A 13,932-nucleotide genomic window follows, 5' to 3' on the forward strand; every position below is an offset into this window, starting at 1 on the left:
TAATTTTCTTGCCTACCAGGAGAGCTGAATTTTAAGATTTTAAAATAAAATGCTTTGAGAAAAAATTCCTTCTGTAAAAATAATTAAAACAAAACAAAAGCACACACACAAAAGAGAAAAAAAGTGTCTCGTTAGAATATAGATATTTTTATAATAACTATAACAAAGACAAAAAGAAGGTCATAAAATGACACATTTGCTTTTTAAAGCAGATCCTCTTTCCAGTGCAAGTTGCACAGGCTCTTTTATGAATGTATTCTCTCACAGTCCTTACTTTGTGGGTCAGTGCAGTCTGTCCCACTGAATTAGTACTTCAGAGAAACTAATTTCAATTTCCAGTCACATTAACTGCCTCATTTCTCTGAAGGGATCTGAGCTGCAATTTAGTCGAGTTATGTCTAATTTAGTCAGCAGTGTTTCTAATTCCACTGGGAATTGTTATATAGTTTAGACATAAATTAAGTGAAAATTCTGGGAGATGAGTGAGAACTTCCAAGACAAAAGTAAGGGTAAGAACAAGAGGATTGGAGGGAGTCTCATTAGTTCAGTTCTGCATATATCTACAGGTACAGAGACAAACATATGCAGTTATCTGTCAGGTTTTGGAGGCACCTATTCATGGCTCTTCTGGGATTATGAAACAGTTCATGAATGTGGTGTCTCACATATATAAGAAACTAAAGAGAACCGGTTATTCAGTTCATTGGTCCTTCAATTTATTCATTCTCAAGACAAAGGATTTTCACTGATGTAATGTTTCTGCTTCTACTATGTCACTATAGTACATCATGTGCAACAAGGTTTTTTTAATCCTTTCCTTTACACCCCACCACAGAAAATGAAGCGAAGCACAGATGTCAAGTTAAGAATCTTAAAATACACATGGAATATTACACAAACCCTTGAAGTTCCTGATGCAGCCAACTACAATCAGCACACTATTTTCTATTGTGTGTAATGCAAATCATTAGACTTTACTACACTCTTCTACAAACAACACACAGAAATGAAAAATGAATATATGTCACAGTACAGGAATGAATAAAAGGTTCTTGGCCTATAACTGGGTGATAGAGCAAATTTAATTATTCTCAGCGAGGAAGCAGGATGCAACCACATCCTTCTCCATTACTAATCACCATCATTCCCAACATTCCTCAGTCCAGACCCAGACCCATTCCAATGATTCCTCATACCAGACCCCAAAACACTAGAGTTAATTTTGCCTCATTCTTTTAATCCTTCTATATTGATTCTACATTAGATTGCTAAAATAGCCAGATCCAGCTGTCTGAACAACTGACCAAAGTAACAGGAATGTTCTGCAATATTCCCCCACCCCCCAGTTTGATTTTTAAAGCTCACTTGTTGATGAGCTATTCAATTTGCGGATCTATCATACACTGTCACATGCTAAAAAAAAAATCCTTAAATATCAACATTTTAAAAAAATGAAGTTAAATTATTTCCAAACGTTATGTGCTCTTAGCAATCTGCCTGGCTTGGCATAAAATCATTCAATAAAAGGTGTTCAAGGCAGTAGATATTCTTGGTGGAGCTAAATAAGGCAATGATCCTTCAAATACATATGCAAGTACTTAACTTTACTACCATGATTAGTCTCATTAATTTCAATGAGCAGTTCTATAGTGTGTAAGAATTTGTGGTATCAGAGTCTAAACGAGTAAAAATTCAATACGGTATCTTGATAGTACTTTTGGTGAAGTGCACACATAAGGCAGGAGTCTACATTTCTCCTCCTACCTCCCTCTCTTCCACAATTAATAGCTAATGTCAATATTTCTGCCCGCAGAGCTCGTCTTCCTTTTTTAAAAAATGGTTAAGATTTAGAGTTGGTCGGGTGTGGGGGGAAAAGAAGGTTGATAATACTTTTATATAACTGAAAAAACAAAACCTGAAAATGTGTTATTTTGTAAGATAAACAATGCTCTGAAAATATTGAAAACTGATTTTTTTCTTGAAATTTTTGAAAAAAGGTTTTTTTTACTAACTTTTTAATAGAAAAATTTCAGCCAAATTTCAAACATTTTTCTGTAATGGTGCAAGCTCTAGTGTTGGCTGGGTGCTGTTACCTTTAAAGTATTGCCAATCCCACATGTTCAAAAATCATGAATCAGAGGCCCCAAAAATCATGAGACTGGGCTTAAAATCATGAGATTGTATAAAAATAATAGATTTGCTGTTCTTTTTATTTTCCTTCTGCTTTTTGAGCCTTTAGGGGTTACTGGGGTCACATTTTGAAGCTTTCTCCACAGCCACGACAGCTAGAAACTTACTTTTTCTTTAAGGATGAAGGCTGAAATAATCACATATCCACTTGACTCCAGTTATAAAACTCATGACAAAATCATGAGAACTGCCTTCAGCACTATGATTTAGATCAGGGGTTGGCAACCTTTCAGAAGTAGTGTGCCGAGTCTTCATTTATTCACTCTAATTTAAGGTTTTGCGTGCCAGTAATACAGTTTAATGTTTTTAGAAGGTCTCTTTCTATAAGTCTATAATATATAACTACACTATTGTTGTATGTAAAGTAAATAAGGTTTTTTAAATGTTTAAGAAGCTTCATTTAAAATTAAATTAAAATGCAGATCTCCCCAGACCGGTGGCCAGGACCCAGGCAGTCTGAGTGCCACTGAAAATCAGCTTGCGTGCCACCTTCGGCACACATGCCATAGGTTGCCTACCTCTGATTCAGATGTTATGGTGGTAAAAATGCCTCTGTCTGATCTACATTAGAGCTTACACTTTAAATGGAAAAAAATGTAAATTTCATGATTTCACCTATTTAAATCTGAAATTTCATGGTATTCTAATTGTAGGGGTCCTGACCCAAAAAGGAGTTGGAGGGGGTCACAAGGTTATTGGGGGGGTGGGGGGTCACGGTACTGCTATCCTTTACTTCTGCACAGCTGGGCAGCTGGAGAGCGATGGCTGCTGGCTGGGAGCCCAGCTCTGAAGGCAGAACCGCAAGAATGGCATAGTACGGTATTGTCATCCTTACTTCTGAGCTGCTGAATGCAGAGTTGGGCCCTCTTTTTTGGGTCAGGACTCCCAATTTAAGAAATGCTGGTGTCCTCCATGAAATCTGCATAAGATAGGGTAAAAGCACACAAGTCCAGATTTCACGGTCTGTGATGTGTTTTTCACGGCCATGAATTTGGAATGGCCTTAGTAATTAGCCCTCATTTGCCTTTTAAGGGACCACTCATAACTAGCTATTCCCAGGATCGAGATTTGTAATTTTAAAATATAGCATAAGAATTATAAGATCAAACAAACCCTGTGCTGGGAGAGATCTTTGTGGCAATAGGAATTTCATTATCTTGAAGCACTCAAACTGGCAGAGTCTCCAAAACATTTTGCCTTGGCAGAGGTACAGACCTGTATCTGCTGTAAGAATGTGGATTATTTAAGAAAAGTCACTATACACTTGGCTAAACAGAAGACTCAGTCCTGTTGTAAATGAAAGTCAGACAGTCTTGCACTTCTCTCCTTTTAAAGCCTGCTTACACTATTCACAGCAAAGTACCTCAAACTTGAGTCATTTTTAATCAATAAGTATTTGGGCTCTTAGAGAGACAATCTGAGGACTTATGGTGCTTCAGTAAGCTTGGTTTTACCATTCAGTAATGGGAGGTATGCTTATTTTTTCAGACAGATTCAACTTAGTCGCCAGAACACAGCTGTTTAAACAGCAGATATAAGTCTGTCACAGCTGTTATTTGTCAGGTGCTCAACCAGTAAGACATTCTGACATCTCAGCTGGTAACCTCTTTGGAAAAGACATAGCTCCCAAATATTTACTGTCTAGCAGACACTTGCTGGTCTTAAGGCACAGGTAGGATAATCAAGTTACTACTCAGAAACTGTAATTTTCCAAAGATACATATGGAATAGATCCCCATTCTTTGGTCTGGACCCCTGAATGCGACCAAGCCAGGATCGTATGAAGCTCAATGTTTTAAACCCTTTGTTTCCAGTAGAGGGGTATCTTGTGCCTCTATATTTCACTACTGCCATTTCCTTCTGGAGGCCACATATAAAAGAGTTTCCTTTTAGGTGGCTGCTCCAGCATAGCTCATGGACACACCTCCAGCACAGCTGCTTGAAAAAAAAAAATTCCTATATAAAAAAAAAATTTCCAAAGGAAATTTCAAAACAAAAAATTCAAAATGTCTGGCCTACCCAGGGGTGGGACCTCATGGTGAGGGGGGCTAAGACCCAGCTCAGCTCCACCCACCAGGAAGAAGGTGCAGAGTGGTGCTGCAGGGAATCCAGGACAAATTATGTTCCAGAGTCATTCAGCACGGAATCAGGACTTGAAATGTACATTTCGGAACTGTTCCACCCAATTAGGGACACGTGGTCACTCTACAATAGACCATTCCTGTGATCTCTGAAGACAGCAGGAAGTATTGCTAGACCTCATATCTTTCCTCAGATAAGATAATTCCAATGGTTCTACTGTTTTTTCTGCTAACATCAGGCACTAGAATTATTCCTATAATTGAGTTAACTCCTCTGACACTCAGTATAGGCATTGTCACAGTACATCAGTGCAACTTAATGCCATACCCATTGATTGCGTGGCATTCATCAAAGTGATTTTTGATAATGCAACCAAGTCACAGTCACTCATTCTGAAACTATACTGTGTACATTACCACTTAAACAATTTTCAGTACTAGTTTAGGGGACAAACTCAGCCTTGGATCTGAAAATCAAGCTGTGATTTTTCTGGTCACAATTCAGGGTTATCTGCACCTTTGACCCCTCTAAGTGCATTCCCTCCTCCTGGTGCCCTCTCTGGGGTGGAATCCTGCCCTTCTCCCACTGTTTAGACTGGGTCCCCAGGGTGCCAGCTCACCTGTGTACTGCCTGTGATTCCTCAGCAAACTTGACTGGATTTGGCTTCCCTGCATGACTTCCCTTTGGGATCTGTGACCAGTGGGAACACAATGACATTGGAAGAAAGAGAAAGGAAGGTCCAGTTGTGGCCTAGGGCTTGGATAACTAGGGTTCAGGTCCCTGCTTACCACCGACTTCCTTTGTGGCAAGTCACTTAGCCTCTCTGTGCCTCAATTCCCTGTCAATGTAAAATGAGGATTCTACTTCACAGGGGATTTGTGAGGATAAATACACTACAGATGGTGAGGCACTCAGATACTATAGCAATGGGGCCCTGCTCTATAAGTACTTAATAGGAACTCCTCACCATGAAATAGCCTTTTCAAAACAAGATATTCAATTGTTTATTCTCAACAGTAGGAATCAAAGCATAACAAGAAAAGCACAACAAAACAAACTGCCTATATGCACCAATCTTACCATGTGGGGTCGGGAAGGAATTTTTCCCCAGGTCAGACAGGCAGTTACCCTGGGGATTTTTCACCTTCCTCTGCAATGTGTGGGTGCAGGTAACTTGCCAGGATTATCTGCTCAGTTAATCATTTCCCTGCTATTGTGGGGTCATTGGATATTGGTTCCTCTTATTCTCTGCCTGTAGCAAATAAGAGTCTAGTCTCCTGTGGGCTGTAATACTTTCATCTAATTCTGGTTGTTGGGTATAGTGTGCAGGTGCTGGTGGAGGCCTGTGATGTACAGGAGATCAGACTAGATGATCTGATGGTCCCTTCTGGCCTTATTCTATAACTCTAAGAAATCCTCCTCCCATACTGCCAGTTGGCCAGAAGCTGACATCAGCCTTCTGGTAAAGCTGTGGAGTAGTATCAGTAAGATCCATCATTTGGGGAAATGCACCAAAATGATATTTTTATGTGCAGTGGACAACAAACAAACAGAGACAGGGAAGTCAGTCTGATGATGAATCACTTTGTGGTCTGCAGACTGAATTCCTTAATGACAGTCTCATTAAATGTTATTTGTTTTTGCCTTCAGAACAGTCTGCATTAATAATGAGTAACTCTCCTTGGAAATTATTTACATACAGTATTGTTCTCTTTATCACTCTCCCAGAGCAGGCCAGTTTAATGTACCACTCAGAGCCATGGGATTTCCCATTTCTGCACCATTGTGTACATGGGTCTCATGTTGGATGCTCCATCAATGGTAGACTATCCTGGGCTATCTTTGCAGTTAATACGTATATACTCGATCATAAGCCGGTTCGTTTATAAGCCAATCCCCCCAAGATAGATAAGTAAAAATGGAAAAAAATTATGACCCATTCATAAGCTGACCCTACAATTCAGGGGTCAGTAAACTTTAGCTCCTGGGCCATCAGGAAAAGCTGCTGGTGGGCTGAAATGGTTTGTTTACCTCGAGCGTCCGCAGGCACAGAGGTAAACTTAAGTATACAAAGTGTCCCAGCAAGCCAGCTGCTTACCCTGACGGGCCGGGACAGTAACTGGTGGGGAAATTTTTTGGAGGAGGAGAAGCTGGGAGTCAGGGGAGTAACCCCTGTGACCATCCTCTACATGACCCCACCCCTAGCCCGGGACCCCCCCACACTCTGTCCACCCCATCCCTTCCCACCTTATCTGGGGAGGGCCAAGGGAGGATGTCTCTGGCCTGGCTGGAGTTGCTCCAGCAGACCAGACTAGGCAGTGCGGCCGCAGCATGTTCCAGCGGGCTGGGCCGGGCGGCACAGCCACAGCATGCTCTGGTGGGCTGGGCAGAGCAGACACTGCTCTGGGGGGCAGGGCCAAGCGACATGGCTGCAGCCTGCCAGCCCTGGAGTTGCAGCTGCTTCAGAGGCTGGGGAAGAGTGGCGTGGTCAGAAGTGGAGAGACTCTGGCCCTGCCTCTTCCCTTCTGGGCTCTGCTGGCTGTGATACCTCTCCTTGCTCCTTCTGTTGGGGGGAGGGGCTGTGTCTCACCTCTCCCTCTCTATACCCGTTCATAAGCCGACTCCCTTCTCTTATGCTTCCTTTTACTAAAAAATTCAGCTTGTGAATGAGTATATATGGTACATACCCTTAGTAATCATATAGCAACCAACACAAACACAATCAAACAAATAGATAGACAGCTAATATTCATAAAACAATACAGGCATCTTCCACATCCTTCAAATTCATCTGTACCTGTGCAACTCCACTGTCATTACAATATGCCATTACAGAACCCTACTGCCTTCAGTGGTGCTGCACAGCTGTAAATGAAGGCATCATTTGAAGAGAATGGTGTTGCACAAATAGCCATGAAATGGAACCCTTAATCAACATTGTGCCACTTTGGTGTTCAACCTGGACGAGTAAGTCCCAAAACCCAGCTCACATGAAGAAGCCGGGGTAAGGAGGGGGGGTCTAACCCCTGTAGGTGGCCACAGGACCCTTTGATCTTGGAACACACACACACACACACACACACACACACACAGAGGACACAGTGAGAGGGGCTCAGACACCTATAGAGGGGCAAGAGCCTCCCATGTCTCAAATCATAGCAACCACCAGTCACTAAGGGCTTGTCTACACTTACAGCACTGCAATGGCACAGCTGCACCAGTTCAGCTGAGCTACTGTAGTGCTTAGTGAAGACACTCTACCTCTCCAACAGGCAGCAGCTATACTGACAGAAGAAGCCCTGCCATTGACATACTTCCGTCTACACCAGGAGTGCGGTCAGTATAACTGCGTTGCTTAGGTGTGTCATTATACCAACATAAGTTTGTAGTGTAGACCAGGGCTCACACCAAAACTCCTTTTGTGTTAGGTGGGGGCTTGTGATTAACTTATCCTTAGCTATGTTAATTGAAGGATGAGGTCACAGCCATTAGTCTCAATTATGTGTGGGGTCATCCAATCATTCAGGCTACAATTTGGTCACAGAGGTTGCAGAAGTCATGGAATCCGTGACTTACAGACCTCTGTGACTTCAGCCCGCAGCCACTGGGAGCTTCAGGGTACCCCCATCTCCGGTGGTGGCTGGGAGCTGCAGGGTATGGCAGGGGAATCCACTGGGGATGCAGGAGGCAGGAGGGAATCCTCTGGCAGCTCCACAGCCCCTGCGGGTGGCAGGGGAGATCCCCCTCAGCTCCCCAGCCACCACAGGCGGGGGTCCATCCCAGCTCCCAGCCATGGGGCAGGAGCTGCAGCTCTCAGCCACAGCAGGGCAGGGTGCTAGATCTTTTTGTCCTTTTTGTCATGGACATTTTTATTTAAAGTCAGGGACAGGTCACAGTTTCCATGAATTTCTGCGTGGGACCATAACTCAGGAATCCCTCAGTCAAATGACTGAAAATTTGGATCACAAATGCTATCAATACCAAAGCAATCCAAGTAACAATGCAGAGTTTACAGCACTTACAAGAGTCGGGCTTCTAAAGCATATAAAGTGGGAGGGGGAAATAGAAACCCTGTAGCCATTTTTCTCTTTTGATGCATGTAAAAAAAAATGTACACTTTGAAAATACCATTCTCAATCTGGGTCCTCCAAAGATTTGGTGGGTGCCATGCACTACATTGGGCAAGTCACAGATTAAGACCATTTTGACCTTCATTCCATCAAATAGTTCAATATCCAGCTCTGCATGAAAAACAAAGACAAAAACCCCAAATACTCACCTAGAAACATTTTGAAAAATAGCTATATTTTTCTGGGCTTTTATCTCCATATGCCCTAGTTCAAATTACCCACAATTTGGGTCATTAGACCTAAACTGAACTCATCCTGAGGCATACCAAATATCAGAGAAATACAACTAAGCATGTCAACTTTAGGTGACTTAGATAGGTTGACCTTTAAACAAAAGTCATGATGCAACCTTAACTATAGTGGTGCTCTAGTGCCATAATAATCAAATATACCAGTCCTAGTACAGAGTTGTTGGGCATCCCATTATTAGCCATTTTACATGTTGAAAATTGACCATTTAGTAATGAGACAGGAGGGATTAGCTCTTAGTTTAAATGACCGTCTAAAACCTTTTTCATTTTCCATGTCAGAAGTTTAGTTTCACAAATCCCTTTTGACAATCTCTCCTTTCTCCAAAAAGTTCCTTAATGGATAATAAATGTTAACCTCTCGTCTGTACAACATTTTCTCATCCCATGTATTGAGACTCTGAAGTTCTAAAGTTGCTCAACATGGGGAATAAGAAGGATTTCAGAGAAAGCTTCCATACATTTGCTAAACCTAAGTCATTTCATAGTAATTTAAATTTAGCTTCCAAGTCCTCTCTCTTACATTGCTGGTAGGCTTCTCCTCAGCACTCACTAGAAATCTGTTCAAAAACATCTCTTAAGATCTACTACCACCATTTTGCATGGTGGGCAAATCACGGAATGATGCTCTTCATAACTATCTACCCAGCTATTGCTATGTCTAATAACTGAATACCCTTCATCACCATAGCACAGGTGTCGGCAACCTACAGCACGCGTGCCAAAGGTGGCATGCGAGCTGATTTTTAATGGCACACTGCTGCCAGCTGAGCTCCTGGCTGCCGGCCCCGCTCAGCCCACTGCCGGCCTGGGTGAAAGAAACCCCGGGCCGGCAATGGGCTGACTGGGCCCAGTGGCCGGGACCCCAGGCTGGCGGTGGGCTGAGCGGCTCAGCCTGCTGCTGGACTCAGGTCCCGGCTGCCGGCCCCACTCAGCCCGCTGCTCTCTGACAGGGAATTCCTCCAGGAAGGGCAGGCAGCCACCGGACAGGGATTCTTCCCTGTGGGGCAGCGGAAAGACACCTCGGTGATCTTGGATGTGAGTTCCGAAACCCGTGCCCACGGGGTTTGGGGAGCACTGGGAGAACTGGGCTCTGAGAAGCAGCTGCGTTAGGGCTCCCAGATGCTGCATGAGCAGCTTGTGCGACTCTCTCCTGGACCCTGGAGTCTAAAGGGGGAGTCTGGACTGGTGCAAGGTGCTGTGAGTCACAACTAGACCCTGCTTTGCATGGCCTCGCTGCCGCCTCATGCTCTCATGCTCCTCTCCCCTTCTCTGGCACTGCATCAGCTCAGGAGGGGGCCGTGCCCCCGGTCCCCTGAGCCAGCCAGGCAGCGGTGGGGTTGGAGGGGTTTTGCAGCCTCTGGAAAGAGCAGATGGAGAGAGGGAGGCTCTTGCTGTGTCTGCGCATCCTAACACAGTGGCACTTCAGCTCAGGAGAGAGTGGCGCCCCGTCTGAGCACCTTTCAGCCCCCAAGAGAGTTCAGCTTTAAAATGCGCAAACTGCGGAGTGATCTGGGTAGGTTTTGCATTGCAGGGGATCTGCATCTCAAAGGGGAAGGCAGTGGGGAGCGCAGTAGTCCCTAAAAGCAGCCATATGAGTTCTTTGGGGAGCCGGGACCTGGGTCTTAGGGGCTGCTTCTAAGAGCTCCAGTCCCTGCTGTGTCAGTTTCATGTCAAGAGTTGCAGCTGAGCTGCTTCTCTGAACCATTAGCATCATCGAAAGGGAGAAGCTGAAACTCCCCTGTGCACTGTGTCAATAAGAGTATTCGGTGCACAGGTTCATTTGAAAGAATCTCCTAATGCTCCTTTATGTGGTAGCAGTATCTCCCGTCCCCCACCCTGTTGCTGGTACAGTCACTGCTTTTCCTCTTAAATGCACATGCTGAACTTGAAAAGTATCTGGGGTGTCTGGGTGGATCAATATTGAAGGGAGAGATGGGAGCCAGAAAGGGCGAAATCTATAGGGACTGTCCATTTAGATCAACTGCAGGCAACCTATGGCACATGTGCCAAAGGCAGCACACAAGCTCATTTTCAGTGGCACTTGTACTGCCTGGGTCCTGGCCACCGGTCTGGGGGGCTCTGCATTTTAATTTAATTTTAAATGAAGCTTCTAAACACTGTTAAAATCTTATTTACTTTACATACAACAATGGTTTAGTTATATATTATAGACTTATAGAAAGAGACCTTCTAAAAACGTTAAAATGTATTACTGGCACGTGAAACCTTAAACTAGAGTGAAAAAATGAAGACTGGGCACACCACATCTGAAAGGTTGCAGTCCCCTGCCATAGCATGTCTGTCTCACAAGTGGAACCCACTGTTTGGGGGAGAACTCCATGGTGTATGAGGAATGTCCAGCGTCTACTAACTATTGGAAGTTGTGTCCCTCCGTCTTTCATTTGTCCCTCCAGTTCTGAGACCAGATTTCTTAATGGGAGGATTAGAACAGCCAATTCAGTGGTGGATTTGCTCTATAATGTCCCTCTATGCTATCTGTAAATAATTCAGTCTCTCTGCTCCTCCACTTCAGTAACTCAAGGTGTTGTACTTAAGCTGTGGGGACTAGGCCACCAAATTATTTGCATCAGGTATATCTCTTGGTCACATTCTGCCCTCCATGTGGTAAACTTAGTGGTGTCTACACCACAAAGTTAGGCTGGCTTAACTACATTGTTCAGAGCCATGAAAAAATTCATGCCTTGTGCAATGTAATTAAGCCAACCTAAGCCCTGGTATAGATACCTTCAGCTCAATGGAAGAATTCTTCCATCAACCTAGCTAGTGCCTCTTGGATTTACTACCACAATGGAAAAATCCCTTTCCTTTGTTGTAATGTCAACATGATAGCATTGCAGCTGTGCTGCTGTGGCATTTCTAGTGTAGACATACCCATAAAGCTCTATCCTAGGGCGATATACTTTTCGGAGACTGCTGTGGACTGCGGGATAGCTGGAGTCCTCAGTACTCCCTCCCTCCTTCCATGAGCGTCCATTCGAGTCTCTGGCTTCCCGTTACGCTTGTCACGCAGCACTGTGTAGCCTGTAGATTTTTTTTTCAAACGCTTTGGCATTTCATCTTCTGTAACGGAGCTTTGATAGAACAGATTTGTTTCCCCATACAGCGATCAGATCCAGTATCTCCCGTACGGTCCATGCTGGAGCTCTTTTTGGATTTGGGACTGCATCGCCACCCGTGCTGATCAGAGCTCCACGCTGGGCAAACAGGAAATAAAAATCAAAATTTTGCTGGGCTTTTCCTGTTTACCAGACCACTGCATCCGAGTTGAGATTGCTGTCTAGAGCGGTATAAAGCTATATCCTATAGCGATATAAAGGGCTCTTTAAATCAGTTTCTGTACTCCTCCCCGACGAGAGGAGCAGCACTAAAATCGGTATTATCATATCGGATTAGGGTTAGTGTGGCCGCAAATCGATGGTATTGGCCTCCGGGCGGTATCCCACAGTGCACCACTGTGACCGCTCTAGACAGCAATCTCAACTCGGATGCAGTGGTCAGGTAAACAGGAAAAGCCCAGCAAAATTTTGATTTTTATTTCCTGTTTGCCCAGCGTGGAGCTCTGATCAGCACGGGTGGCGATGCAGTCCCAAATCCAAAAAGAGCTCCAGCATGGACCGTACGGGAGATACTGGATCTGATCGCTGTATGGGGAGACAAATCTGTTCTAGCAAAGCTCCGTTACAGAAGATGAAATGCCAAAGCGTTTGAAAAAAAAAATCTACAGGCTACACAGTGCTGCGTGACAAGCGTAACGGGAAGCCAGAGACTCAAATGGACGCTCACGGAGGGAGGGAGGGAGTACTGAGGACTCCAGCTATCCCGCAGTCCCCAGCAGTCTCCGAAAAGTATTTGCATTCTTGGCTGAGCTCCCAATGTCTGTAGGTTCAAACACATTGTCTGGAGTGGTTCAGGGTATAGTTCGACAATTTACTCCCTCCCCCCCCCCCACACGTGAAAGAAAAGGGAAAGAAATTGTTTCTTGACTTCTTTCAATGTCACCCTATGTCTACTGAATGCTGTTGGTAGACGCGATGCTGCAGCAGTGAAGAGCAGTATCCACTCTTCTCCCCGGCCCAGTGGCAGATGGTGAAGTACGACTGGTAGCCTTCCTTGTTATCAACCTGTGAGTGCTCCTGGCTGGCTTCAGGTGAGGCTGGCCGGAGGCGCCTGAGTGAAAATAGGAATGATTCTCGGTCATTCTCAGTAGATGGTACAGAACGGCTGGTAACCGTCTTCATCATAGCAACTGGGGGCTGAGCTCTATCAGCCCCCTCCCTTTCCTGTGTAAAGAAAAGATTCTGTCCTGCCTGGACTATCATAGCAGCGGCATGCTGGGCTCCTCTCCCTCGCACCGCTTAATGTCCTGCCTGGACTGTCATAGCGGCAGGAGGCTGCCTCCCCCTCATTTTATCTCACTAACAAGTCACTGTTTCTTATTCCTGCATTCTTTATAATTTCATGACACAAATGGGGGGGACACTGCCACGGTAGCCCAGGAAGGTTGGGGGAGCAGGGAAGCAACAGGTGGGGTTGTTGCAGGGGCACCCCCCGTGAATGGCATGCAGTTCATCCTTTCTGCGGGATCTGGCACGGAGCAGCTGTGCTCTCTGATACACTGGTTCTCTAACACACTTGCCCCATGTTCTAGGCAGGACTGACTCTAATTTTTAGAAACCATAAAGGAGGGATTGACTCGGGGAGTCATTCCCATTTTTGCCTTTGCGCCCCCAGCCGACCTCAGCCAGGAGCACCCATGATAGCAGCAGACAGTACAGAATGACAGATAACCGTCTCTGCTATCATGCAAAAGCAAATGAATGCTGCTGTGTAGCGCTGGAGTATCGCCTCTGTCAGTGGCATCCAGTACACATACGGTGACTGTAAAAAAAAAGCTGAACGGGCTCCATGGTTGCCGTGCTATGGTGTCTGCCAGGGCAATCCAGGGAAAAAGCGCGCGAAATGATTGTCTGCCTTTGCTTTCCCAGAGGAAGGAATGACTGACGACATTTACCCAGAACCACCAGCGACAATGATTTTTGCCCCATCAGCCACTGGGCTCTCAACCCAGAATTCTAAGGGGCGGGGGAGACTGCAGGAACTATGGGATAGCTATGGAATAGCTACCCACAGTGCAACGCTCCGGAAATCAACGCTAGCCTCGGACCATGGACGCACACCGCCGAATTAATGTGCTTAGTGTGGCCGTGTGCACTCGACTTTATACAATCTGTTTTATAAAACCGGTTTATGTAAAATCA

The 13,932-nt window shown here is 44.9% G+C and overlaps 1 protein-coding gene across 2 annotated transcripts in view; it reads right to left on the reverse strand.

The window, feature by feature from the left end:
* Nucleotides 1-13,932, reverse strand: part of AKAP12 (A-kinase anchoring protein 12) — a 138,363-nt gene that overhangs the window by 86,384 nt on the left and 38,047 nt on the right. The window contains exon 1 of one of the 2 annotated variants that reach the window (XM_050949402.1): nucleotides 12,404-12,583. The exons of the other annotated variant lie outside the window; for it this stretch is intronic. Coding sequence (XP_050805359.1) covers nucleotides 12,404-12,568 — 165 coding nt within the window. The 5' untranslated portion in view covers nucleotides 12,569-12,583. Of the gene's footprint in view, nucleotides 1-12,403; nucleotides 12,584-13,932 lie in introns of those variants that run through there. 2 annotated transcript variants of the gene reach the window in all.

Source organism: Gopherus flavomarginatus, chromosome 4 (genome assembly GCF_025201925.1).
Source record: "Gopherus flavomarginatus isolate rGopFla2 chromosome 4, rGopFla2.mat.asm, whole genome shotgun sequence".
NCBI lineage: Eukaryota > Metazoa > Chordata > Testudines > Testudinidae > Gopherus > Gopherus flavomarginatus.